A 27,652-nucleotide genomic window follows, 5' to 3' on the forward strand; every position below is an offset into this window, starting at 1 on the left:
CATCCTTCGCAATCAGCACTTCTCTGCATGCTGCAATGCAGCCAGCCGGCCAAGAAGAGGGTACAAAATTGCATATACAGTGGTACCTCGGGTTACATATGCTTCAGGTTACATACGCTTCAGGTTACAGACTCTGCTAACCCAGAAATAGTGCTTCAGGTTAAGAACTTTGCTTCAGGATGAGAACAGAAATCGCGTGGCGGCTGCGGGAGGCCCCATTAGCTAAAGTGATACCTCAGGTTAAGAACAGTTTCAGGTTAAGAACGGACCTCCGGAACGAATTAAGTACTTAACCCGAGGTACCACTGTACCAGGGTTAAGTGTGCATAGAAATTCGTATCTTAGTGAAAACAGCGTGCAAGTATACATCTTATTAGCGAAAACTGCTTTGCAAAAAATGAGCATTTTAGGCAAGAGTGCCTACAAAAATGCCAGTATTAGGAGAAATTCTCATTCAAAATGCTGGTGAATTTTCATGAGGACTTAAAAAACAACAACCACATAAAGGTACAAGGTAAAGGGACCCCTGACTGTTAAGTCCAGTTGCGGACGACTCTGGGGTTGCGGCGCTCATTACATATTTATGTGGAAATGTGGAAAACTAAACTTAAGACCCGAAAATGGGAAACTGAAGCCTCTACAAGAATGCTGTTTTAGGGAAGGAGATGCAAAATGAAAACCAGAAGCTGCTTTGTACAGAGTCAAACCATCGTTCCAAAGAACCTAGACTTGCCTGCTCTGTCTTGTCTCTGGCAGAGATCTTTGATATCACCTGCTACCTTATTTTTCTTTGATAACATTTTTTCTTATTTTTCCAAAAATAACAAAAACAACAATACAAGAACAAAGCACGACACGACAAAATGACTTCCCTCTAGTCCCTTCCTTGGTTGTATTATTTATCAACTTACTGCATGTCCATTATTAAATTTAAAACCTATTTAAACTGCCTGTTATCCATTCAAAACAAAATTACAAGTAATCTTAAAACTATGCTAATGTATTAACCTGTGTACACTGCTTTTGTATATATGCAATAAGCACCTTCCATTCTTCCTTAAATTCAAGATATCACCTGGAGATGCCTGGGACTGAACCTGGGGCATTGGTCACTGGTCCATCTAACTCAATATTGCCTCCACTATCCAGCAGCAGCTGTCCAGGGACTCAGGCCAGGAGTCTTTCCCAGACCAAGGACTGAACCTGGGACCGTTTTCATGCAAAGCAAATGCTCAAGCCTCAAACCAGGAGTTGCAAAGAAAACACCTGTTTCGCTGTTTGTTTGTTGCGTGGCAAGTTCCCGCTCCCCCCCCCCCCGGTGGAAATAAAGACACAAGACACAATTATTAAGGTTAATGGGCTAAATAAGGCCACAACTTTATTGGTTACAGGTGATGAGCGGTATTGGCTTAGGCATTGGTCCTAACTGACTATATCCGACTTCAGCCCGTCCGCTTGAAGTCTGGGAAGGGTTAACCACCAGTAGGGGGAGTCCTGCTGATGCACATCAACTAGGAATTCCCCCGGGGTCACCAATTGGGGGCGTGCCTTAGGCCCCCACCTCCATAGGCTTCAGACAGGGCCACCCCCACCCCCCCGGAATCCTTTATCGGACTACCCTTCAATATGTGGGGCAGGTGATGGCGTTACCTCCCCTCTTCCATCTACAGAGCAATACCAATGCCTATCCACCAATACCCAGAAAGTTGTGACGATTTGCTACGAGGTAGGCGAAAACCAAGTGGCTGGTGCCAATTTGCCAAGTGGAAAAATTCCTACCAGTGTGGTGTAGTGGTTAAGAGCGGTAGTCTCGTAATCTGGGGAACCGGGTTCGCGTCTCCGCTCCTCCACATGCAGCTGCTGGGTGACCTTGGCCCAGTCACACTTCTTTGAAGTCTCTCAGCCTCACTCACCTTACAGAGTGTTTGTTGTGGGGGAGGAAGGGAAAGGAGATTGTTAGCCGCTTTGAGACTCCTTAAAGGGAGTGAAAGGCGGGATATCAAATCCAAACTCTTCTTCTTCTTCTTCTTCTTCTTCTTCTTCTTCTTCTTCTTCTTCTTCTTCTTCTTCTACCAGGCCCCTCAATGGCGACCAACCAAGGTCCATAGCAAGGTCAAGGAACGAAAACCTTATAGGGCGGGAGGGTGGGAAAGGCAGGAACAGCTGGCAGGCGGCAAAGAGGGAGATCCCCAGCCGCGTCCTGGATTAAATAAGGCAGGCCACACCCCTAGAGCCAGCCAATTGGCTGGCCAGGAGGTGACACGGCCGGGAATCCCCCCCATCACATAGGGGCTGGGTTCCAGCCGCCGCGCATGTGTGATGGAGCCGTGAAGCCCGCATCTCCACCTCCTCCGAATGGCGGAAGTGGCCTTTCTTACAGCAGCTGAAACAGTTGTTCGGAGCTGCCACCCCCATTTCCTCCTTTCTCCCAAATACCCATAAAATATAACTGCATAATCACATGACGTCATTCCATGGTGAATCTTTGACAAGAGGCTTGTCTGACCCCTTCCCTTCCCTACATTCCATCATTCTGGTTGCCTAGACAAGCTTTCCTATACAGGTTTTTCTGCTGGCTCTGGTTTTAATTATTTGTCTTTCTTTCTCTCACGCTTTTTTTTTTTTTTGGCATTCTTTCATCTTTTTGTTTGTTTGCTGGTCTTGTTGTTTTAAAAATAAATCTAAGCACTCTCTTTTTTGGCTGTGGAAAAGAAGGATCAAAACAATCATTTAAATAAAAAATAAAATGAATTGTCAGTTAATAAAGAAAGAAATGGCAGCTACCACTGGGATTTGCACACAATTTTTTGGTAAATTGGGGAAGTTAGCACACCTCAGCTTGTGTGATGTATCAGCTAAACAGAGTCCCAGCAGAGTTTTCAGAGATTTTATGCTCCCAGCAGAAAGCTTCTCCCAGAGTCCCTGGTTAAAGGGAAAACTTCTCTTCCACACAGTTCAAAGGGTCTATTGCATCCAGACACAAGACAAAGCTAAAGATTGCTACCTACTATGTAAAGTTCTTTTGTTCTTTGGAGTAAAAATACATAGGTACAGATCCACCAACACTAAGGTAAAAGGTAAGGTAAAGGACCCCTGGATGGTTACGTCCAGTCAAAGGCGACCATGGGGTTGCGGCGCTCATCTTGCTTTCAGGCTGAGGGAGCCGGCGTTTGTCTGCAGACAGCTTTCTGGGTCATGTGGCCAGCATGAGTAAACCAATTCTGGCGCAACGGGACACCGTGACGAGTGCCAGAGCCCATGGAAACGCCGTTTAACTTCCTGCTGCAGCGGTACCTATTTATCTACTTGTACTGCTGTGCTTTTGAACTGCTAGGTTGGCAGAGCTGGAACAGAGCAACGAGAGCTCACCCTGTCTTGGGGATTCGAACCGCCCACCTTCTGATCAGCAAGCCCAAGAGGCTCAGTGGTTTAGACCACCACACCATGCTAGCTAAACCCACAGCCTCTTTCCCTTGACTCTCGCAGATTCAGAATCTGATAGCATCAGGATTTGCAAAAACAGGACTTGATGAAAGTGATCCTGAACCAACATTCCTGAACCATTGGGTGGGTGAATGTCACAACAAGTCATCTATTCGACTCACCGGTGTTGCCATGGTGATCCAGTGCACCTGGCACTCTTATCTCAGAGTATCAAGACACGAGACCGAGCACTGTGCAATCTAGCCTGTTGTTCACGTGGCATAGTGGTTAGAATATTGGACTAGGACCTGGAAGATCAGGGTTCAAATCCCCATTCGGTCATGAAGCTCACTGGGTGACCTTTAACCATCACTGCCTCTCAGCCTAACCTACCTCACAGGGTTGTTTTTGGGATTAAATGAGGAGCGAGCGCACCAAGTACACCGCCTTGAGCTTGGAGAAAAAGATGGGATATAAATGCATATTATAATTATTATTAATAATGATAAATAACATTATTATGAACAATAAACAACAGAGATACAATAATTTATTTATGCCTCTTGCTCTAATCTTCTCCCACTCTGGAATTAACTCCTTGTAAGGTGTGTTTTTTAAACACTGAAAGAAAAATGAAACTCTTGCAGAAGGAAGCTCGAAGAGAGATCAAGGCGATAATTGCTTTATCTTTGTTTGTTTACTGCCGTTCATTAGAAGATTTTTTTCCCTTTAAAAAGTCACAAGCAATTAATGAAAGTTGGCTAATGAGGGGGCTGTGTCGCTCACCTTGTTCTGAAGCCACAGTCTTATTTCTCTAACCCCTGCCCGCCCACTGACTCCTGGGCCCCCACCAGCTTGCATCCAACGCTGTCAGGCTGTGGTCACTATCGATTACATTCTTCAGTTCTTCAGCAGCTCTAATCACGTCTCTTGGGTTGCGGAGGATGATGCATTGCTCAGCGAACAGCTCTGACTTTTTATCGCTAAATTATTGCAAGCAGCAAAGGACCTCAGTAGCCTTCCAAGCACAGCCCCTACTCAGTAGGGCCAGCCAACCCCAGGGTTGAGGGGTCCCTCCGAAAGGTGCTGGCCACTGTTGGCCACCGTGATTTGTAATGCACCAGAACTCTGGCACTTCCAGAGAAGTGCATTGTGGGAAATTCAGATGGTGGACGCCAAGTTCTGTCATTGATGGTTCAGAGGTGCTAGTCAACAGCCAGAACTGGGAAACGTCTGAGATTTGGAGAGTTGCCATCAGTTGAGACAGAGAGAGAATAGTGGGCTAAGCAAATGAATGGCTGATTCAGTATTAAGGGAGATTTGGTGGCGCTGTGGGTTAAACCACAGAGCCTAGGCTTGCCAATCAGAAGGTTGCCGGTTTGAATCCCCATGACAGGGTGAGCTCCCGTTGTTCGGTCCCTGCTCTTGCCAACCGAGCTGTTCGAAAGTATGAAGTGCAAGTAGATAAATAGGTACCGCTCCGGCGGGAAGGTAAACGGCGTTTCCATGCACTGCTCTGGTTCGCCAGAAGTGGCTTGGTCATGCTGGCCACATGACCCGGAAGCTGTACGCCAGCTCCCTTGGCCAATAAAGCGAGATGAGCACCGCAACCCCAGAGTCGGCCATGACTGGACCTAATGGTCAGGGGTCCCTTTACTTTTTATCTTGGTAAAGGGAAGACCCTAGCTCAGTCATAGAGTTTGTGGCAGAGGTTTATTCCAGCCTAGCTGTGTACCACACTTACAACTGGCAAGAAAACTTCTAGATGTAAAATCTGTGCTCTGCCACTCTGACTCATATATTGGCAATCTTTTAGGGCTGTACCCAGCTAGAGTTGACTCATTGGAATAAATGGCCCTAAGTTAGTTATGCCTATCAATTCCAGTGGGTTTACTTTGAGTAGGACTAGCATGATACATGACTAGCAAGATTATTATTATTATTTTAAAAAGGGTAGTAGGGTTTAAACTCCTATAGCCTAGAAGCCCTTCTCCAGAGTCTACTGGTCCCAGTTGCAGTTATTTGTTGCTATTAGAAGTGCACTCTGCACATGCTCAGTTGAGGAACATTTGTTGAGGTTCCAGGACTAAGCTGCAGCACAAACACGTGCTCACACACACAGCTCAGATGCTGATTCAAGGCACAAATTTTGCCGTGAACATATGTGTTACATAGGGAAGGTCCTAGGAAATTATTCCACTTATTTTTGTAACGCAGCATAAAGTGAGTCTTGCAAGCAAAACTATCAGATTAGCATTCATCCTAATTATTCTGTGTATGATATAGTTTCTATTGTAGTAGACTGTGCAACATCATACAAACATACCTTATAGTATTAATGTCAGCCTGAAATATATTTAGGAAAGGAAGCAGGAGGGAGGTTAGAATATTGCTCAGATTTGCAGAATGCTTTTATGTAGCTGGTTTTGTTTTGCTGGCTGTTGCATTCTTGGAAAGTAAAGACAAGCCCTCTGGCCACAGCTGTCTTCAAAGGATGTCAGCCTTAAAACAAACACGACATGGTACTAAAAGGTGCCGCAAAGGGATGCAGATCAAATAAAGGAGCAGAAGGAGTTGGAAATGAGTGACGTAATCTACAAAATATTTACCACAGCTAAGCTTTTGGGGGCAGAAGAAAGTAGCACAGGTCATGCTCATGAACGCACTGGTGGTACTTAGCACATTCATGGACCACAAATCACATGTTTGCAGTCAGCTCCCAGGCTGCCATAGCAATTTATGGGGGATCAGGTCCTGTGAGGCTCTTCTTTATATCCTCATTCCTGCCCGCACCACTCCCCAGACAGGGAGGCAGGGCAGGTGAGAAGAGGAATAATCTGATCCAGGTGGTCCCATGAACCTATTTCTTCAAAGTGATGCAGGACCTGGTCACATGGCAAGCACGGTGTGTGTGTGTGTTGGGGTGTGTGTGTTGTGCATGCCCGCAGAGCTATCACACAGCCACAGTAACTGACATAATCTCTCGCCCTGACCTAGCCACTGTGATCCACGCGACGGTAACCTCCAGAGTGGATTATTATAACTCACTCTACGTGGGGCTGCCCTTGAGACTGACCCAGAAACTCCAGCGGGTGCAGAATGCCGCGGCGAGATTCCTTATGGTGTCCTCGCTGCGGGATCACATTCACCCAGTGCTATACCAGCTACATTGGCTCCCGGTGGAGTACAGGATCAGGTTTAAGGTGCTGGTTTTAACCTTTAAAGCACTATACGGCCTAGGACCCTCGTACCTACAGGACCGCCTCTCCTGGTATGTCCCATGGAGCACCTTACGGTCTTCAAACAAAACCATCTTGGAGGTCCCAGGCCACAGGGATGTTAGGCTGGCCTCAATCAGAGTCAGGGATTTTTTGGCTGTCGCCCCGATCTGGTGGAACGCTCTGTCACAAGAGACTAGGGCCCTGCGGGACTTGACTTCTCTTCCAGCTCAGCCTGACCCCCACCTTTGGCAATCCTCACAGAACTCTAGCCCAATGGTTGCCATTAATTTGATTTGAACTGATCTTATAATGAAATGATTTTAGAATGTTGTATTATTTTCTTGTTGTTAGCTGCTCTGAGCCCGGCTTCGACTGGGGAGGGCGGGATATAAATAAAAATTATTATTATTATTATTATTATTATTATTATTATTATTATTATTATTACTATTACCTGTTATTTGAACACTCTCCTCTGTTGACCCTTATAGAGGGTTGCCCACGCTGAGTTTGTCACAGCAAAAAGCTACAAAGAGAGACTCATGACACCTTAAGGACTAATGAATTGTGTCATGTGCTAAGCAAGAAATAAGTAAACTGTGGCCCTCTAGATGCTGTGGTGCTAATATGTATATATTAATCTGTTTGCTCCCTATGCCAGGCCTGATCAGTGGCAACTTTGCCCTCCTACTTCAATGGGGCTTTTTCTGTAGAACTCCAGAAGTTGTTGAACTCCAGCTTCCATGGGTCAAGCTGGTTGGGGATGATGGGAGTTGGAGTCTGGCAATATCTGGAGGGCCACAGGTTGCCCAAAACCTGATGTAAGCTTTTTCTTGTACTAGAAACTAGATAAATAGAACTACAGACAGATAAATATTGGGCTGGATACAGCTAAGGCAATGTGCTAGCGGACGAGTGCAACAGGACTTGCCCCCTCCTTCCCTCTGTGCATCCCCCCCATGTCCCTGCTCCCCAAATTGGCTCTGCAGGGTCAGGACATCCCCCAGCTCAGCAGGCAGGCAAAGAAGATGGGAGATCATGCTGTTGAGCGAGCAGAGATGGTTCTGCCGATGGTAGGTTTCCAACCACTACTCTCAACAGCAGCGCAAAAGCACAGTTTATGACAGTTCAATTAGAGCTTAAAAGTGTGCAAAATTACCCTTTACTGCAACCGGTAATAATAGGGGCCAGCAACGTAAGGCCCATGGGCCACAAGCAGCCCACGGGAGTTGTTTAACCGGCCCATGAGGTGCCCCCAAACCGAGCCGCCCGCTTGGTGAGTCCCCACGCACTGCGCTAAACCGGTGCAGCACAGCACGGCGCGGAGACTCGCTTCCGCGGAACCAGAAATTGTGTCTGTGCAGATGCCGAAAATCGCAGGGAGGCGTGCAATCTGGCCCACAGAGGGATCTCTGCTGAAGTGAAGTGACCCAGGCAAGAAGAAGAAGAAGAAGAGATCCCGCTTTATCACTATCATTATCTCAAAGCGGCTAACATTCTCCTTTCCCTTCCTCCCCCACAACAAACACTCTGTGAGGTGAGTGGGGCTGAGAGACTTCAGAGAAGTGTGACTGGCCCAAGGTCACCCAGCAGCTGCACGTGGAGGAGCGGGGAAGCGAACCCGGTTCACCATATTACGAGTCCACTGCTCTTAACCACTACCCCACACTGGCTCTCAAGGTAAACCTTGCCGACCCTGGGTAATATAGTAATCATCTTAGCCGAGGAAAATGATAATACACTGATGCTGTTGGCATCCATATATATATGTCCCACCCCCCACCCAATTTCATCCTCCACCACCACCATCACACACTCACCCATGACTCAAGTTTGAGCAAATTTCATTTCATACTACCCTAGCTATCCAGCCTCCTTCCTTGAATGCTTTTAAGCAGAGTTTAGATGGCCATCTGTCATGGATGCCTTAGCTGAGATTCCTGCATTGCAACGGCTTGGACAAGATGACCCTCGGGGTCCTTTCCAACTCTACAATTCTACAAAAATTAAAAGCAGAATTCCTCATTTCCTGCAGAGGCCCAGTGGACCCCAGTGACGTTCTCACACAGCCCGAGAGAAGCATATCAGAACATGAAAGCAACTCTGTAATCTCAGCATGACATAGGTGTTAACTAACCTGGAAGCCAACCAAGCGTCTGGCATTAAAAAATCCCCTTATCTAGCAAATGCACATTTCAGCACTGACTTCCGCAGCCACCGCATGTGGCCCAAAGGCAAGCAGGTTGCTGCACACAGAAAATAATATTTTGAAAGGAAAAAGCCAAGACACGGGCCGTATTATTAACAATTAGCATGACAATCAGAACAATTTGTCTGGACTCAGAACAACAACAACAAAGTGACATGTATAAGCACAGCTGAATGAAGCCATCAGCACAACTGCAATAAAAATCACCCAGGGTGGGGGGCAAGCCCCTTGGAATCATGTTCTAAACAGCGTATGATTTGAAATTGCCCTCTAGATGGAAGCTGCTGAGGAAAGGGGGTTTCAGGTCAAAGCCATCTGTTAAGAGAGAGATTAAACCAACATTCACCTACCTGTCCAGTCGCCAACGACCTTAACGTGGACCCCAAAACTTGCTTCGGAAGCTGTTGGGCACTGTGGGGGGAAATAAAATGAAGCGTGTTGAAATGCAGTTGTGGGGGGAAGTAATTAGCAATACAGTGGTACCTCGGGTCACAGACACTTCAGGTTACATACACTTCAGATTACAGACTCCGCTAACCCAGAAATAGTACCTCGGGTTAAGAACTTTGCTTCAGGATGAGAACAGAAATCGTGCTCTGGCGGCGCAGCGGCAGCAGGAGGCCCCATTAGCTAAAATGGTACCTCAGGTTAAGAACAGTTTCAGGTTAAGAACGGATTAAGTACTTAACCCGAGGTACCATTGTACATCAATAACTTCTGAAGGTCTTTTCTTCTTTTTGCAATAAGATTTTTATTGAGATTTCCCCGTAATACGATAAGATTACAAGGATCTGAGATACAAAACAAAACAAAAGGGAATCAGAAGAGAAAGAGGCAATAGAGATAAAAAGAGAGAAAAGAGAGAAAGAGAGAGGGGGGAAACAAAGCAGAAACGGAGAAACATTAGCAAAAAATTACAAAAGAGAGACTTCCGATTTTCCTTCTATTCTATTCTATTCTATTCTTATTCTAATTTGCTGGTTACACACTAGAAGAAAATATTACTTAAAACCATCTGTCAATATGAACAACTATCTACTCTACTTTCTGTTCAACAATATTTCCTCTAAGTTTCAGGGTCTTTTTTAAAAATGGAAATGGGATAAAAAGGTAAAGGGACCCCTGACCATTAGATCCAGTCCTGGGGTTGTGGCGCTCATCTCGCTTTACGGGCCGAGGGAGCCAGTGTACAGCTTCCAGGACATGTGGCCAGCATGACTAAGCCGCTTCTGGCGAACCAGAGCAGCACATGGAAACGCTGTTTACTTTCCCACCGGAGCGGTACCTATTTATCTACTTGCATTTTGACGTGCTTTCGAACTGCTAGGTTGGCAGGAGCAGGGACTGAGCAACGGGAGCTCACCCCGTTGCAGGGATTCGAACCGCCAACCTACTGGACATTTATTTGAATGAATGGGAGGATGCTTGGTTATACACACTTCCCTGAAAAGGCACATGACGAAAGAGCCCACAAAAACCAGAGCTGCCTGGCCAGAAATGAGAATTATGCAGAAATGTAGAATTTGGTATGGGATTAAGAACCGTAGGTCAGCGGTACAGCAGGTGTTCCCTGCCCACAGGGCCCCAACGTCAGTCCCAGGTACCCAATAAAAAACAGCGACAAACAGGTACTAGGTGATGGGAAATATCTATCTCCTCCTGAGACCCTGGAGAGCTGTCATCAGTCAGATTACACTGACTAGGTAAACAAGCATCCTGACTATTGTAAGGTAGCTTCATTTGGGACATAACATTTATTATCTTAAGAGTCGCTTGTTTTCATTTTAAAGACAGAGCTCTCCTGGGAAAGAGAGGAGAGGGAGTGCCTCTGTGTGTATCATATAGAAGGAAACCGGGTATGATTTTTTTCTAAAAAAAATTATTCTTGCTTCTCTTGCCTGGAGATTTAATTAATGGAGTTATCAGTTGACAAAAGCACGTGGCCAATTGACTAAGATTACTACAACCACTTCAGCAATTATTATTATTATTATTTAATTAATGGAGACATAATTAATGGAGTTATCAGTTGACAAAAGCACATGGCCAACTGACTAAGATTACTATAACCACTTCAGCAATCATTATTATTATTATTATTTAATTAATGGAGACTTAATTAATGGAGTTATCAGTTGACAAAAGCACATGGCCAATTGACTAAGATTACTATAACCACTTCAGCAATCATTATTATTATTATTATTATTATTATTATTATTATTATTAATTTTACTGATTGATCGATATATCACCCTTTATGAAAAGATTACAGGGCAGTGCACAACATCAAAACCATATTACAGAAAAAATAATAATAATAACGTAATAAAACATAGCAAGAAGCACAACAGCCCTTTAAAAGTAGACCAGTATAATCAACCTCAGTATTGTGAATGGTGGGAGGGAGAGGATGCTGAAAGAACAGTGGCTTACCTAAAGGTACCAAACAACCTGGGTGGAACTCAACTATGTTTACTCAAAGTAAACCCATTGAAATTAATGGACTTAGTCAGGTTCATTACTTTCAATGGGTCTGCACCTAGTAAAACCACCACCCAAACCCCTGTTGCCAAACTCTTGCCTTTTTAGAAAAGTTATGGTTTGCAAGGACTACATTTGAGCGTTTATAAGCCTTTTTCTCAACACTTTGCCTGCCTCCAACACTTTTTTTAGATGTTGATTGTTATTTTTTGACATAGTTTAGTGTTTTTTTCTAAGGCAGGATAATGCTAATTGAAATACATGCACGCCACACTGCCTCCCTCTGAAGTAAGTGAAATATGGAGAAGTCCATCTAATCCCGCTTGCCCGATTCCCACAGACACTCCAGAAGCATCACTTTAACAAATTACTCATAAAAAGCCAGATTCCCCTCCTCTCCCCTTCGGAGTTTAGGAAGGATATATTTCAACACTGTCTACAGATCCTCAGGGCTCCTTCAGGGATTCTTGGATGCCTTCTCTGCTGATAAATCTCGCAGAAGGAAATGTCATCTACAAACTAGACGGGAAGAATCCAAGTTTTGGCTAATACAGTGTAATTTAAATTACAGTGTAATTTAAACACATACACAAGTGTGTGCTGTGTTCTCTTGCATCTTTCATAGCCCAGATCTGTGTAATGCTGTGCCAACTGCGTCCCATCAAGACTAATGCAGCCACCAGCCCATCAATTAATTAAATTTCTATTCTATATGTAATGTTTGATGCATTACTGTATTTTAATATTTTGTTGGAAGCCGCCCAGAATGGCTGGGGAAGCCCAGCCAGATGAGTGGGTTATAAATAAATTATTATTATTATTATTATTATTATTATTATTATTATATGTCCTTCACCCAAAGATTGCAGGGCAGTTTGCAATATAAAAACACAAAGATATATACCATATTAACAAACGAAAACAATAACCTCCACCTCGCCACCACTCCACAAAGACGATTTAAAAGGTCATAGATTGTTATCAGGCCTTCCGGTTTGGGAGAGCCTAGTTCTACACTTAAAATCAGGGAAGGTCACAATATATGGAGTTGCATTCAGACATGGTAGGGAAACATTTCCCCTGTGGGGTGTTGGGAAGTGTGTGCCACTGGCTGAAGTTAGGCTACCCCATACAACCCCATCACAACCATTTAACATGTATTGTGAATCTCCCTACTGTTAGATCAGAAACCCTGGTTAGATCTTGGTTCGTTCACACTAAATAGGGTTAAAACAAACCATGGTTTCCTGCATTTAGATGTAACAGGAAACTGTGGCTGAAAGCTTTAAACTCCCCATGTGGATGCAGGAGGGAAGCCCTCATTGGTTCTAACTTTAGGAGGATGAGAGTAGTTCAGCATTATAGCAAAGAATCATAGGAGTTGGAAGGGACCCTATGGGTCATCTAGCCCAACTCCCTGCAATGCAGCGATCCTTTAAAGCCCTAAATGGCCTCGACCCAGTATACCTGAAGGAGCGTCTCCACCTCCATCGTTCTACCCAGACACAGGTCCAGTGCCGAGGGCCTTCTGGCGGTTCCCTCACTGCGAGAAGCCAAGTTACAGGGAACCAGGCAGAGGGCCTTCTCGGTAGTGGCACCCACCCTGTGGAACACCCTCCCACCAGATGTCAAAGAGAACAACAACTACCAAACTTTAGAAGACATCTGAAGGCAGTCCTGTCTAGGGAAGCTTTTAATGTTTGATGTATTACTGTATTTTAATATTTGGTTGGAAGCCGCCCAGAGTGGCTGGGGAAGCCCAGCCAGATGGGCAGGGTATAAATAATAAATTATTATTATTATTATTATCCTGCCCACAGCCGTTCCTGGTTGGGTTTGAACCACCAACCTTCTGGTTAACAGCCAGACACACTGATCCATTGCACCACACAAGGCAATCCAAACAGCAAAGAGAACACACAGCTTCCTTTGACCCTTTCTAAAATTTGTTATAGGGAGCTGTCTGGGATTGAACCAGGAACTTTTTATATATAATTTTTATTAAATTTCCTGTCTTACAATTTAAAATTCTCGTTTTTACATCCTTAGGAAATCTGTGACTTCCCCTTTTCTCTTTCCATGGTTCATTTTGCATCTCATAAATCCCTGCATATTTTACAAAAACTATGCCATTCAGCATCCCATTATTGCATCCATCAAAACTTATTTGCACTGTCGAATTTATCTTAATGCTGCCAGCGTTTTCAGCTGTACACAATATATTCAAAAAACCTTTTCCAATCTTCTCTAAACGTATGTTCTTCCTGATCTCTTATTCTAAGTCTGCAAGCTGCGCATATTCTGTGAGAGATTAAGTAGCCACTCTTCTTTGCTTGGGACCTTGCTGGTTTTCCATTTTGGGGCTAACAAAACACAGGCCACAGTAGTGGCATACATAAATAACCTTTTTTTGACACCTGGGAATATCAGTCTGAATTATCCCCAACAGAAAGGACTCTGGTTTGGGGGGGAAAGTACTATCAAACATTTTTTTCAATTCATTATGGATCATTTCCCAATACGCTTTTACCCTTTTACAAGTCCACCACATGTGAAAGAACGTTCCTTCCACCTCTTTGCGTCTCTAGCACTTATCTGATTCAGTCTTAGCAAGCTTCATGCAGGCTTGAATCAGGAACCTTTTGCACTTACACTGTTGAGCTATAGAGATTCTCTATAGCTGTGAACCAGGTCAATATATTGATAAATCTGAAAGTTTGGAGCAGGCCAGTGGGGGCGGAAAAGCTCTTGCCTTCTGGCCCCACCACCGGAATGCTTCCCTTTCTCCCAAAGTTCTTGCTGAACAAAGTTGATGCACGTATAATTTGTATTCACAGGGTGTCCCTCAGCAATCAGGGAATATTCATTTATGAAGGGAATACGGTTTCAGCTGGTGAATGTATAAAGACCTGCTATGTTTATATACGGCACATCTCTGTTTATAGAGAGCTTGCACTGGCAAATTTCCATGGAAATCCTTAAGATCCACGCAGGCCAGGATTTATTTTTATTTTTTCTAAGCCCATGAAACAAAACATGCTGTCTTAGGATCGTTCCACGCACCTCTTGCCACAAAAATGACCACAAAAATGGCCATGTTCTGCTCTCGTTGCTTGCCAGAGAACAGATGTGTACAAATCAGCTGTTTTGTACATAAACATGATCAACTTTGGCTAAACGTCACTTGTCAAGCTACTACTAGCAGCACAGCTACAGAGGCCAATTGATAAGTTGGCAACATTGTCACTAAAACATGCACACAGCCAGTTCTCCGACAAGTGTAGGGTAATATCTATTCTAAATAAGGAACACACAAAAATAATAGAGTTTAGTTTCAGAAACTAATCCCAAATTACTTGCTTAATGTAGCTCCTGCAAATAAATGCCTATCATGAGGGAAATTCAAGCTAAGTCTGCAGCCCACTAACTAGTTCAGGGGTCGGCAAACTAAGGCCCACGGGCAGGATCAGGCCCAATTGCCTCCAGGATCTGGCCCGTGGACTGTCCATGGATCGGCGTGGGAATTCTGTTCATTCGGGCTGCGCCATTTCTTTCCCTGCGCCATTCCTTCCCCCCCCACACACACACCATGGTGGCGCCTCCTCCCTCCCTCCTCCTGGCTTCTCCCTGCCCTGCCTAGAGGAGGAAGGGGGCTGGGCTTAGCTGGCTGAGCGCCATTTTAAGAAGCTCCTCTCCGGAGCCAGCCCTTTCGTGCTGTTCATCTTCCCTCTGCCATTGCCGCCCTGGTGCTCCTGTGGACTAGACAGAAGCTCTTAACCACTACACTCTTAACCACTACACCACACTGGCTCTCAAGAGATAGGAGCGGATGAGCTTGCTCTGCCTTCCCACGAGAAGCAGCAGTGGTGGTGGCAGTGGTAGTGGCAGACCCAGGGAATGTAAGCGCAGTGGCTGGGGCTGGGGGGAGAGGAGGACAACTTGCCCCCTCACCTCACCTCTTCTTCCAGCTCTCCACCCCCAGTGCTGCTTCTCTGGCCCGCCACAAGACCTGAGGGACAGTGGACTGGTCCGCGGCTTTAAAAATTTTGCTGACCCCTGAACTAGATCATAAAATTGTAGAGTCGTCTAGTCTAATCCTCTGTGGTGCAGGAATCACAGGAAAAGAATCCCAGGTGGCCATCCAACCTCTGTTAAAAAACTTCCAGTGAAGGAGAGTCCACTATTTTCGAGGTAGTCTGTTCCCCTGTCAAACAGCTCTTGCCATTAAAAGCTTCTTCCTAATGTTTAGTCAGAATCTCCAATGAATCCATTGGTTTGGGTCTTCTCCTCTGGGGCAGCAGAAAACAAGGCATGTACAAACGCCTGCATTTTCTACAACCAACTCTGCTTATGAAGATCACAGGTAACTAAACAATTTAACCCCTGTGTTGCAAACAATAGTCAGTAATATCCAAGGCAACACGATGACCAAACACAATGATACGATATCAATATACACTCTTTATATAATGTGAAATATATGAAATCACATAAACAGAAAACTTACGAATCTCTGAAAGTCACAAAATATGCACTCTTGAAAACATCAAACCAAATAAACATAAATCTTATAAGTCTCAGAAAGTCTTTGAATTTGAATCCACTGGTTTGGCTGTTCCCCTCTGGGGCAGCAGAAAACAAGGCATGTACAAACACCTGCATTTTCTACCACCAACTCTGCTCATGAAGATCACAGAAGAAACAGAAAAAGACGAGGGAAGAAGCGCTTCATTCCCACCAAGGCACACCACAAATAAGGACGAAACATCTTCACCTTGATCTGGTGTGCCCCTTCAATTATACCAAATTTGCTCCCTCGTGCTTGATTCCTTCCATCTGTTGCTCCTGTAGCCGGATGGAGGCAGGGGTGTTTTATTATGTATATAGATAGATATATAGATTTCCCATGATATAAAATGAGCTTCTTTGTTACTAAAATAACTCTCAGGATTCACAGCGACTGCTGAGGTCAGGCAGAGCCCAAACAGCCAGCAAGCTGCCAAGTCTGGTGTTCACACAAAGGAAAACTCACAGCTGTGATGAGAGTCACATGTACTTTGTCACTGGTTATAAGGCTGAAGCTATTTGTATTTTCAAAAAGGATGCTCTATTGGACACCTGTTAAAACTGGCCAGCCTTTCCCAACCTGTTGTTGTTTAGTCGTTTAGTCGTGTCTGACTCTTCGTGACCCCATGGACCAGAGCATGCCAGGCACTCCTGTCTTCCACTGCCTCCCACAGTTTGGTCAAACTCATGCTGGTAGCTTCAAGAACACTATCCAACCATCTCGTCCTCTGTCGTCCCCTTCTCCTTGTGCCCTCCATCTTTCCCAACATCAGGGTCTTTTCCAGGGAGTCTTCTCTTCTCATGAGGTGGCCAAAGTATTGGAGTCTCAGCTTCAGGATCTGTCCTTCCAGTGAGCACTCAGGGCTGATTTCCTTCAGAATGGATAGGTTTGATCTTCTTGCAGTCCATGGGACTCTCAAGAGTCTCCTCCAGCACTATAATTCAAAAGCATCAATTCTTTGGCGATCAGCCTTCTTTATGGTCCAGCTCTCACTTCAATACATCACTACTGGGAAAACCATAGCTTTACTTACAGACCTTTGTTGGCAAGGTGATGTCTCTGCTTTTTAAGATGCTGTCTAGTTTTGTCATTGCTTTTCTCCCAACCTAGTGCTCTCCAATTATTTTTGAACGACAACTCCCATCAGCCCCAGACAACATAGCCATGGTTGATGGAAGATGCAGGCCAAAACAGCTTAGAGGGCGCTAGGTTGGGGAAGCCTGTAAGTAGAGGATTGCTTTCTGAGAATGAATGCTGGAGAACTATCAGTCGCTGCTTGGGGGAATTGGGGTGGGAAGAATCCCCACACTAATTGCCAGTGGGGACAAGGTACTCAGGAATCTCAGAGCCACTTCTTAGGAGATAATTTGGTGCTCAGAAACAAGTTATGAAATTCGTGCATGTACTACTACAGGAATGGAAAGTCTTTGGCCCTCCAGATGATGCTGAACTAGAAGAGTTTGGATTTGATATCCCGCTTTATCACTACCCAAAGGAGTCTCAAAGCAGCTAACATTCTCCTTTCCCTTCCTCCTCCACAACAAACACTCTGTGCGGTGAGTGAGGCTGAGAGACTTCAGAGAAGTGTGACTAGCCCAAGGTCACCCAGCAGCTGCATGTGGAGGAGCCAGGAATTGAACCCGGTTCACCAGATTACGAGTCCACCGCTCTTAACCACTACACCACACTGGCTCCCATCAGTACTAGTAAGCATGTGCCACGGTTAGGGATGATGGGAGTTGTAGTTCAGCAACATCTGGAGGGCCATTCATGGTCACTTCAGAATGGAAGCTAAAGGAAGTGAAAATATATCATACGTGGGGGTCCTGAAAGGCACTGAGCCCTGTGAGGAGAAATGGTGGCATTATTGCATTTTTGTTTTTTGGGGTTGCAAATAACTTTGGTGCTCCTTCTTTTTAAGTAAGAAGCAGTGTATAAATTTAACCAACCTAAACCAAACCCATTGCTGCAAATGTATAACCTGAGGCATCTTTATATAAACTACATGGCAGCAGCAGGATTGCCAACTTAAGAAAAATAAATGGTACTGCTCTTGGGAGTTTAGCAGCAGCCTGACAAGCAAATAAAACTGAATAAAATAAGTCAATGAATGCTGCACTCCCATGCACTAAGGCAAAAAACCTCTTTATCACAGTGGAACTTGCTTCTGTGCATTGATGCAGAAGCTGAGGCTGAAAGGGGTTTCCCCCCGTCATGATAGCTTCACTTGTTCTCTGCCATTAAAGGTGTGGATCCACTGGACAAAATGGAGGGCTGAACCAGCTACACCTTCCATGGACTGCACTTGTTTAGGCCCCTGGCTCCACCTTCCATTTGGCCCCACCAGACTAGCCGCCACTAATTGTCAGGAGCTCGGCCTACACTCAAGTAGGACCCTGGTAGAGACTGGCATGTTCCCTCCGTCCTGGTCGATCGTTCAAGAGCTTCAAAAGCTTTCTTCAGCCCAAACATCACAGCAACTGATGCCAACCAACACCAGCACACTTAGGGATCCGCAGAGTTTGCGCAGTTGCGTAACAGACCTCGGCAACTCAGCATTTTGGCTAATCTACTTTATTTACATATAAACACACACAGAGCACTGCAACATGGCTCTCTCTCTCTCTAGCATCAGACAGCAAAGAGAAAAAGAACGAAGTGCAGTAGTCCCACTTCACGGAACACAGTACAGTGGTACCTCAAGTTACATACGCTTCAGGTTACAGACTCCACTAACCCAGAAATAGTGCTTCGGGTTAAGAACTTTGCTTCAGGATGAGAACAGAAATCGGGCTCTGGTGGCTCGGCAGCAGCAGGAGGCCCCATTAGCTAAAGTGGTGCTTCAGGTTAAGAACAGTTTCAGGTTAAGTACGGACCTCCAGAATGAATTAAGTACTTAACCGGAGGTACCACTGTAACACAAACATCCTGTTTCCATCACTTCCCACTCTGTGGAGTCAAAACATATACCGTCATGTGAAAGTCAACAATCCCATGACTGCAATCACGGAGCAGGAATTCTAACATCGCTCACTTGGAAACAGAAGCCATGGAAGCAAAGGAAGCATCTCAGTCAGTACCACCCTCCTCCTCATATCACATTGGACCACAGTTCCTAGCATCCCTTACCATTGGCTAAGTCGGCTGGGATGAGTGTGGTTGTAGACCTGCAACATTGAAAGGCCCAAAGTTGAAGAACGATACTCTAAAAAGGCCCCTTGTCACTCGGTGCTATGGCACTTGCCTTGCAAGAAAAATGTCCTACATTCAATCCATGGCATCACCAGGTAGGGCTGAGAGAGACCCCTGCCTGAAACCATGGGGGGCTAATGCCAGTCCGTGTTAACAGTACTGAGCTGGAGCTATTTTAATAAATAGAAGTCTTAGCAGACCACAAGCTGAACATGAATCAACAGTGTGATGCAGCAGCAAAAAATGGCTAATGCTATTCGAGGCTACATCAACTTGGAAACCAAGCATGATGAGGAATGGTTGAAGGAGTACGTTTAGTCTGGAAAAGAGGAGACTGAGAGATGTGATCTTCAAATATCTTTTTTTAAATCATTTTTATGACATCTCCTAAAATATTCCAAAACATCTATCGTCGTATACAATCCTCCCCCAAAAACCCCACAAAATACAGTGGTACCTCTGGTTAAGAACTTAATTCGTTCTGGAGGTCTGTTCTTAACCTGAAACTATTCTTAACCTGAGGTGCCACTTTAGCTAATGGGGCCTCCCACTGCCACCGCAGTGCAATTTCTGTTCTCATCCTGCAGCAAAGTTCTTAACCCGAGGTACTATTTCTGGGTTAGCGGAGTCTGTAACCTGAAGCGTCTGTAACCTGAAGTGTCTGTAACCTGGGGTACCACTGTCTAAGGGGCTGCCACATGGATGATATTGCAAGCTTGTTTTCTCCTGCTCTGGAGGGTAGGACCCAAATCAATTGCTTCAAGTTATAAGAAAGGCAGTTTCAACTAAACATCAGGAAGGCCTTTCTGGCAGTAAGCTGTTCAATAGTAGAATGGACTCCACTTGGAGGTTTTTAAGCAGAGGTTGGCTGGCCATCTCTCATGGATGCTTTAGTTGAGATTCCTGGATTGCAGGCAGTCAGACTAGACAATCGTTGGGGTCCCTTTCAACATTACAGTTTAATGATTCTATGATCAGGTATATAGCAGTTTCCCATCTGGTTGCTGACTGGTTATTTTGATCCCCCACGTACCACTTCCCCCCCAAAATACAGGAAATAATGGCACACCTTTTCATGCAAATATGGCGTAAAATTATTTGCTGCGTCAACAACAGCCTTTCATAACAACTCCAACATTTTATCAGTAAAGCTGTAAAAACGTAGTTCAGGCTTAGGGCAGAGGATGAATAAAAGAGAAAGGGAGTGGAAACACCAATGCAGGAACACGAGAAAAGATAACCGCTGCTGCGCACAAAATATGCAATTTATCCAGCACGATGCATTTCAAGTAGCCCTGCTTATCCCAAACCACCTTTAAAATAGGTCATCCTGAGGTTCAGCTTCTCAGAACCAAATTAGATGTGGCATTAAATGCGTTGTTAACAGGTACATAGGGGTTTTTTTGGACAACAAAATCCTAAGAGGGGGCTTTGGTGGGGGGGGCACACCAGGACCACAGCACATAGGGAGAGGAGGACCAACCCTTATCTCCCAAGCCACACTTCCAACTAAATCCCCAACCCTGCACTGCTATTCAGAAGATTCTCCCATTGTCACCAATGGGAGCAAATGGGACCACCAGTTGCAAAGGGGATTTTTGCTGGGTTCATCCTTGTGTAGAGAAGAATTAAGCTTACTAGCTGTAAGCTAGTAATTGAATTGTTCATATCACGGAATAAAGTGGCAGTATATGACACAGGGACGCGGGTGGCACTGTGGTCTAAACCACAGAGCCTAGGGCTTGCCGATCAGAAGGTCAGCAGTTCGAATCCCTGCGACGGGGTGAGCTCCCGTTGATTTGTCGCAGCTCCTGCCAACCTAGCAGTTCAAAAGCACGTCAAAGTGCAAGTAGATAAATAGGTACCACTCTGGCAGAAAGGTAAATGGCGTTTCCGTGAGCTGCTCTGGTTTCGCCAGAAGTGGCTTAGTCATGCTGGCCACATAACCCGGAAGCTGTCTGCGGACAAACGCCGGCTCCCTTGGCCTATAGAGCGAGATGAGCGTGCAACCCCAGAGTCGTCCACGACTGGACCTAATGGTCAGGGGTACCTTTACCATTTTATATGAAAATGAACATTATTTTCCATTTCACTGTACCAAAGGTGTTGTTCCATTTCAAAAAATAAAATTTTATTTTATGGTTTACTATTGTTTGTATTTTGAATTAGATATATATGGGGCACCAAAATATTTTAAGTGTTTAGGTCAGGGGTCAGCAAACTACGGTGCGTGGGCTGGATACGTTAAACCACCTCCCAGCCCTTGCTGCCCGCTCGGTAAGTCCCCATGCAGAGCTAAACCGGCGCAGCACACTGGTTTTTTTTTTATTATTATTAAATATTTATTGGTATTTTCAAGAAACATGTAACAAACAAAAACAAAAAATAAACAAAATAAAAACAACACAAAAATACATAAAATTCAAAACTTAACAGAAAAATAGAAAAAACACATAAAGTTTCAAATACTTATTTTCCTTAACCCTATTTCTCAGACCTCCTCACACCTCCCCTTCTTGTATTCCAATTTAAATTGTCAATTCAGCAAGTCCTTAACTTATTTCTTCACCCTAGCTTGAACATTTATTCCAACATGCTATTATTTTACTTTACTTCTTTTTTCCATTTCCTCAATTTATTTTTACCAACCTTATTTTCATTTAGTTTAAAAAAGAAAAGAAAAACCAATTTTACCTTATCAAAATTACATATCAATACTTATACCTCATTAAATATTCTTAAACCTTTTTCCTAAAGTCGACCAAAATTTCCCTTCCACGGTTTTCCCAATTTCCATACAGCTAACAAAAAATATAAAAAAAAAACCAAGGCAGATTATACTTATATACCCTTTGGATTCCCAACCTCCACCCACCCTTTTCCCGGTTCCAGTCCCCAACCAATATCCATCAGTCTTTATGTTATTTAGCCTGGAGATCTCACGTCCGAGGCCCTTATATCTCTCTCAGTTCCTTTCTGCCGGTCTCTTTGATAGTCCTTAATGTTAAACCCCAAGTCTCGGAGAGGCTCCGGCCCAACAGGATCCATGTTGCTTCCAGCCCGTCCTCCACACTTAAAAGCAAAGCCTATGGGGTACTCCAACTCTTGTTTCAAATTTCTTTCAAATCCATATGTCCCCAAAGCTCCAACTTTCACCTTCAGCAAATTTGTAATCCTCAGGTCTTCAGATCTCCTCCAAAGGGGATCTCTCCATTTTTCAGACTCCCATTCAGACCGGGCTTTCCACATCCAATTTTTATTGTCCTTTTTTATCATCATGTCAGGCCTCATATTGCAACTCTCCTTTGACTCCTGCAGAATTCCAGCTCCTCCTTCATTTTCTTCAAAAGCAACATATTGTTCCATCGTGTCAACACTTTCAGTTTCATTTATTTGTTCAGTTGAATGGGCTTCCTGTTTCAAATCCTTATCAGGCTCAAGACTGTTGTTTACTGTCAAGTATAGTACTGAAACCTCTGTAGACAAAGCACTGTACTCCTCTTGTAACTTTCCCAGGAGAACAAATGCTCTGTCCAATTCTGCTTGAATTTTACATGCTCCAGCCATTTTTGTAATGTAATGTCCCTATTACCCCTCTAGGGGGATTTTAGTTCCTTAATATTCCTTTCAGCTCAAAGCCAAAAGTCCAGTTATTTTGTATCAGCCCTCCTTATTTTCAACAAGTTATACCAAATAAACCAGCCGAAACAGCAAAAACAATGTTCTCTTTTTCCAGCTGACAGCTAGCTGACTGACAGCTAACTTGACAGCTGTCAAACTCTTCAATACAGCAGGCTTTCTCATAGGACGTTCCCGGGTCTAGGGGGGGGTGAAACTTCAGCTCCCAAAAAATTCTTTTTATCCTCCAGTAAATCTTCTTATAATGTTAAAACCGTGAAATCAAGATCTTTTATTAACAAGCAAGAAACAGATTCTCTCGACCTTAGCTGCTCGGTCCTTTGCTTTAAGTTGTTTACAAAGAGGGGGGGTGGACTTCCTTTTTAGCCCCTTCCCGCTCGTTCCAGATCCAAAATATAATTTTTTTTTTAAAGTTCCAATCTCCGTATTACTCACGGGTTGATGTTTTGTAGTCCAATCGATCAAAAGAAGAAGTTGGCGCTCTCTGTCAATGGCTTGCGGCTTCACTCCGTAGACGAGGGAGTACTCTCAGCACCACGCCTCACCCTGCCTCCGTTCCGAAGCCTTTAAAAAGGCTCCGTCCCGGATTGGGGGGGCGCAAATGGTGCCCGCCGAGTCTCTGTGTTCACAGGCATCCGCGCCTGTGATTTTAAGGGTCCCCGCTTCGCCGCAGCGGCCAGACCCAGACGCTACGGAGCCGATTCCCTCCGGAGCTCGGAGGGAATCCGCCATTAAACAATGGCGCCAACCCGGAAGTCCCACACTGGTTTAACTCCACGCAGGGACTGACTTCCGGGACACAGCCATGGCTTCCTATTGGCTGCAGGAAGCTGCTGCAGCCAATAGGAAGCTGCAGATGCCACCTTTTCCCCTGCCATGGCTCCGAAAGCCAGCGGGGAAAGAGTAGCGGGCATATGTGCATGGGTGTGAGTGCTCCCGCACGCAGGCGATCCAGCCCACCAGCAGAAAAGTTTGCAGATCCCTGGTTTAGGTGCTCTAAAGGTCTTAATCCAGCCTTCCCATGGGTATCTAATTGGCTGCTGTGAGGACAGGATGTTGGACTACATGCCTGGCCTGATCCTGCTGGCTCTTCTTAAGTTTATGCATTGCAAGGACCAGATGGTTTCTCCCAACTCTACAATTCTATGGTTCTATGTTTCTAACTTCCATCAGCTGCAGCCAGCAGGGCTGATAGGACTACAACTCCCATCTTCAGTGGTGCTTATCCATCCTTGCTACCAAATCCCGTCCTCTATCACAGCATTCTCCAACCTGGTGCCCTCCAGAGGTTTTGGGGCTACAAGTCCCATCAGTCCCATCAGGCAGCATCCAAAGAGTGCCATGCTGGAGATGGCAGAGAGACTGAGTCAACATCACATCATTTCCAGGGGGAAAATAGGGGGATACAAGAAAAACAAAAGTATGCTGAGAAAGCTGGCAAAAATCCTCAAGCTGCCAGTGTTGCTACTTAGTCAGCACAAGTAGGTCAAACAGGAGCAGGAGGGGAGGCAGACGACAGTATTAATATATTGCCTACATTTTCTATAAGCGCAGCCCCAAGTCTCGCATTACCCTCAAAGCAAGAGGCACTCACACATACACATCTCTAGGCAAAAGAGCAGCCCCAGGCACAACACGACCTAGAATTTTTTTAAAGGAAAATTTCTGTCCATTCCTTTGGCTGGAAAGAAAAAAATGGGCTAGAAGTTTCTGAAGTCTCCCCCGTCATTGGAATGCCATTAAAAACAACAACAAAATTGTATTTTGTTCACAAGTAGGAGACACGCAATTAAGAGGCTCACAGTCTTGCCACAAATACAAAGCAGGAGTTCAGAATTCCAGGGACACATTTAGGCTTCCCTTCCCCAAGCACTGACTCCTACTACTGTAGTGCAATAGATGGTACGGACTGGGGAATCAGCCAGCCATCGTCCAAGAGGGAATGGCAAAGGCTTGTATCTCTCAAGGGACATATCCTTTTTAGGTTGTGAGCCTGTGGCTAAGGATTGTCTCATTTTGATTGGACGTAAGCTGCTCCAGGAGACTTTTTGGCTGAAGAACAGAAGTACAAATTATCCAAATGGAACGTCTTCAGCCCTGTATACCTCAAGGAGCATCTCCACCCTCATCGTTCAGCCCGGACACTGAGATCCAGCTCCGATGGTCTTCTGGCGGTTCCCTCACTGCAAGAAGTGAGGTTACAGGGAACCAGATAGAGGGTCTTCTCAGTATTAATGCCACCCTGTGGAACGCCCTCCTGTCAGATGTCAAGGAAATAAACAACTACAGTGGTATCTCGGGTTAAGTACTTAATTCAATCCGGAGGTCCATTCTTAACCTGAAACTGTTCTTAACCTGAAGCACCACTTTAGCTAATGGGCCTCCTGCTGCCGCTGTGCTCCTGGAGCACGATTTCTGTTCTCATCATGAAGCAAAGTTCTTAACCCGAGGTACTATTTCTGGGTTAGCGGAGTCTGTAACCTGAGGTACCACTGAATATGACTTTTAGAAGACATCTGAAGGCTTTAAATGGTACAGGGAAGCTTTAAATAGTTGGTGTTTGTTGTGTTTTTAATATTTGTTGTGAGACAACCAGAGTGGCTGGGGCAACCCAGTCAGATGGGTGGCATATTATTATTATTATTATTATTATTATTATTATTATTACTTGTCCCAATGGACACCCTCCACCACTGTCTGCAGGGCTGTCGAACTATCACAGCCATGTGAGTTGGGACACTGCTATTGTGCCACTCATTCTTCCATGGTTGTATTACCACTCACCAGGGACGAAGCTACACTCATGGCTTTTAACATTAAGGAAGGGTTAAGAAAGGGTTTTGATAGGCATATGGACACATGGCATCCTACTTTTAATGTTCATAATGCATTATAAAAATGTGACACCACAGGGTGCTGCAGAGCAACCAGCAACCAGCAGTAGGGAGACAGCATTTTGACAAAACAAACAAAGGTAAATAAAAAAATGCTTTATTGTTACAAGTACACCCTGTGATGTTTTAGAACAATATAGCTAATACCATTCTAATGACGTTAAGCAGGTCTGTATAGATCCTGCCCAGGACTTAGGTAGGGCACACCTGGATATGATTTTGGTGTAGCATAATGCAGTTCCATCTGTTTTGAATCTTGCCTATTTCCTAAAGCCACCATGTTAGTTCACAGCAGACACCCACTCTCAGGCTCATCCCCAGCAGGGGTGGGAGGGGGGAAAATACTGTCCTGCCTTGCAAGGTTATTGTGAGGATTGCAAGAAGATGGTGCATGCGAACACCTCTGAGCAACAACGGCAACAATGTTCTAATTGGTGATGGGGTACAAAAATGAGCCAGCAAATTTGACAAAGGAAAATATAGGAGCATTCGTCTGCCGCAGATGCGTAGAAAGCAAATACCAATAGCACAAATAGTAAAAGATATTCCTTACCAGCGTTAGGGTGAATGGGTGGCTTTCTACTGATGACACGCTGGGACAATGCAGAATGATGTACTGAAATGGCAAAGATGTCTCTTAGAGATGCGGCTTCTAATATGCAGGAAGTCTTCCCCACTTCCCTCCAGAAACTCAGCCTCCCAATCAGACTCCCCAACCCTGTTTGTTTTAGCTCTGCAGATTTTATTCCTCTGACCTCATTTGTAAATTGCTTTTTTGCAGCACAGTTCCTTTTAAGCATTCATACATAACGTGCCCACTCCAATTGCTTTCTCTCAAGCTGTTGTCTTATTAGATGGCTGATGTTTCTAGCGATATTTGGCACTGGAGTTTGTGGGGTGGGTGTTTGCAACATGATTACCATTGGATTTTATTATCCAAATATGGGGCAAAAAAACAAAGGTCATCGTTGAGTCTATCAATACAAGGAGCCCAGTATAAACTGCTGCTATGGTGCAGCTAGGCTTAACAAAATTTATTCAGAGATACGATTTAAATGTTGGAAGTGCTCAGCCACAAATTTCCACCTAGTGGGATCACCAAGTGGCATTTGATTTTTGGAGCAGGGGTATGGAATTGGCTCTGCTGATGCACTTGCATCAAGAAAGAGATGTTCAACAGTGGAACAGTCTCCCTCAAGAGGTTGTGGACTCTCCTACTTTGGAGGTTTTCAAGCAGAGGTTGGATGACCATCTGTCATGGATGCTTTAGCTGAGATTTCTGCACTTGGGGACACTGGGGTCCCTTCCAACTCTATGATTGTATGATATCGCTTTAAATGTATAGTGTAAATGGGTCCCAACGCAGCAAACACTAGTTGCTGGGAAGAGATAGTCTTCTTGCCTTGCCTGTTGTCCTCCCAGAAGCCCCTGGTTGGCACTCTTGGAAGCGGGGCATTAGCTGAGATGGACCCCTGGCCTGATCCAGCAGGGCTCTTATGCTCTTATACACCGTCTGCTTTAGGATCTTTGTTTTTACTGAGTTTGGCTCTCTCTGAGAACACATGGATTGGGTTTGCCGCCTAACCTTAATTCCAGTTTCCGTTCCCACCCTACTCTCCTGCATCTTCTCTGTTGCATATAATACTAAACCTCATGGACATCTAACGAAGATGATGATGAAGAAGAAGAAGAAGAAGAAGAAGAAGAAGAAGAAGAAGAAGAGTAGTTTGGATTTGATATCCCGCTTTATCACTACCTGAAGGAGTCTCAAAGCGGCTAACATTCTCCTTTCCCTTCCTCTCCCACAACAAACACTCTGTGAGGTGAGTGGGGCTGAGAGACTTCAGAGAAGTGTGACTAGCCCAAGGTCACCCAGCAGCTGCATGTGGAGGAGCGGAGACACGAACCCAGTTCCCCAGATTACGAGTCCACTGCTCTTAACCACTACACCACACTGGCTCTCTCTGAAGGATTCAGGAGATGCAAAACAAAGTAATTTTTTCACACCGTGCAGTGCTAAATT

The 27,652-nt window shown here is 44.8% G+C and overlaps 1 protein-coding gene across 7 annotated transcripts in view; it reads right to left on the bottom strand.

Moving 5' to 3' along the window:
* NOX4 (NADPH oxidase 4) overlaps positions 1 to 27,652 on the bottom strand; it is a 101,265-nt gene that overhangs the window by 41,037 nt on the left and 32,576 nt on the right. For all 7 annotated transcript variants that reach the window (XM_053385561.1, XM_053385559.1, XM_053385560.1 and 4 more), the window contains 2 exons: positions 26,183 to 26,245; positions 9,204 to 9,264 (listed from right to left, as the gene is read on the bottom strand). In XM_053385561.1, the coding sequence (XP_053241536.1) occupies positions 9,204 to 9,264; positions 26,183 to 26,245 (124 nt within the window). The remainder of the gene's footprint in view (positions 1 to 9,203; positions 9,265 to 26,182; positions 26,246 to 27,652) is intronic.

The sequence above is a fragment of the Podarcis raffonei genome, chromosome 4, assembly GCF_027172205.1.
Source record: "Podarcis raffonei isolate rPodRaf1 chromosome 4, rPodRaf1.pri, whole genome shotgun sequence".
NCBI lineage: Eukaryota > Metazoa > Chordata > Lepidosauria > Squamata > Lacertidae > Podarcis > Podarcis raffonei.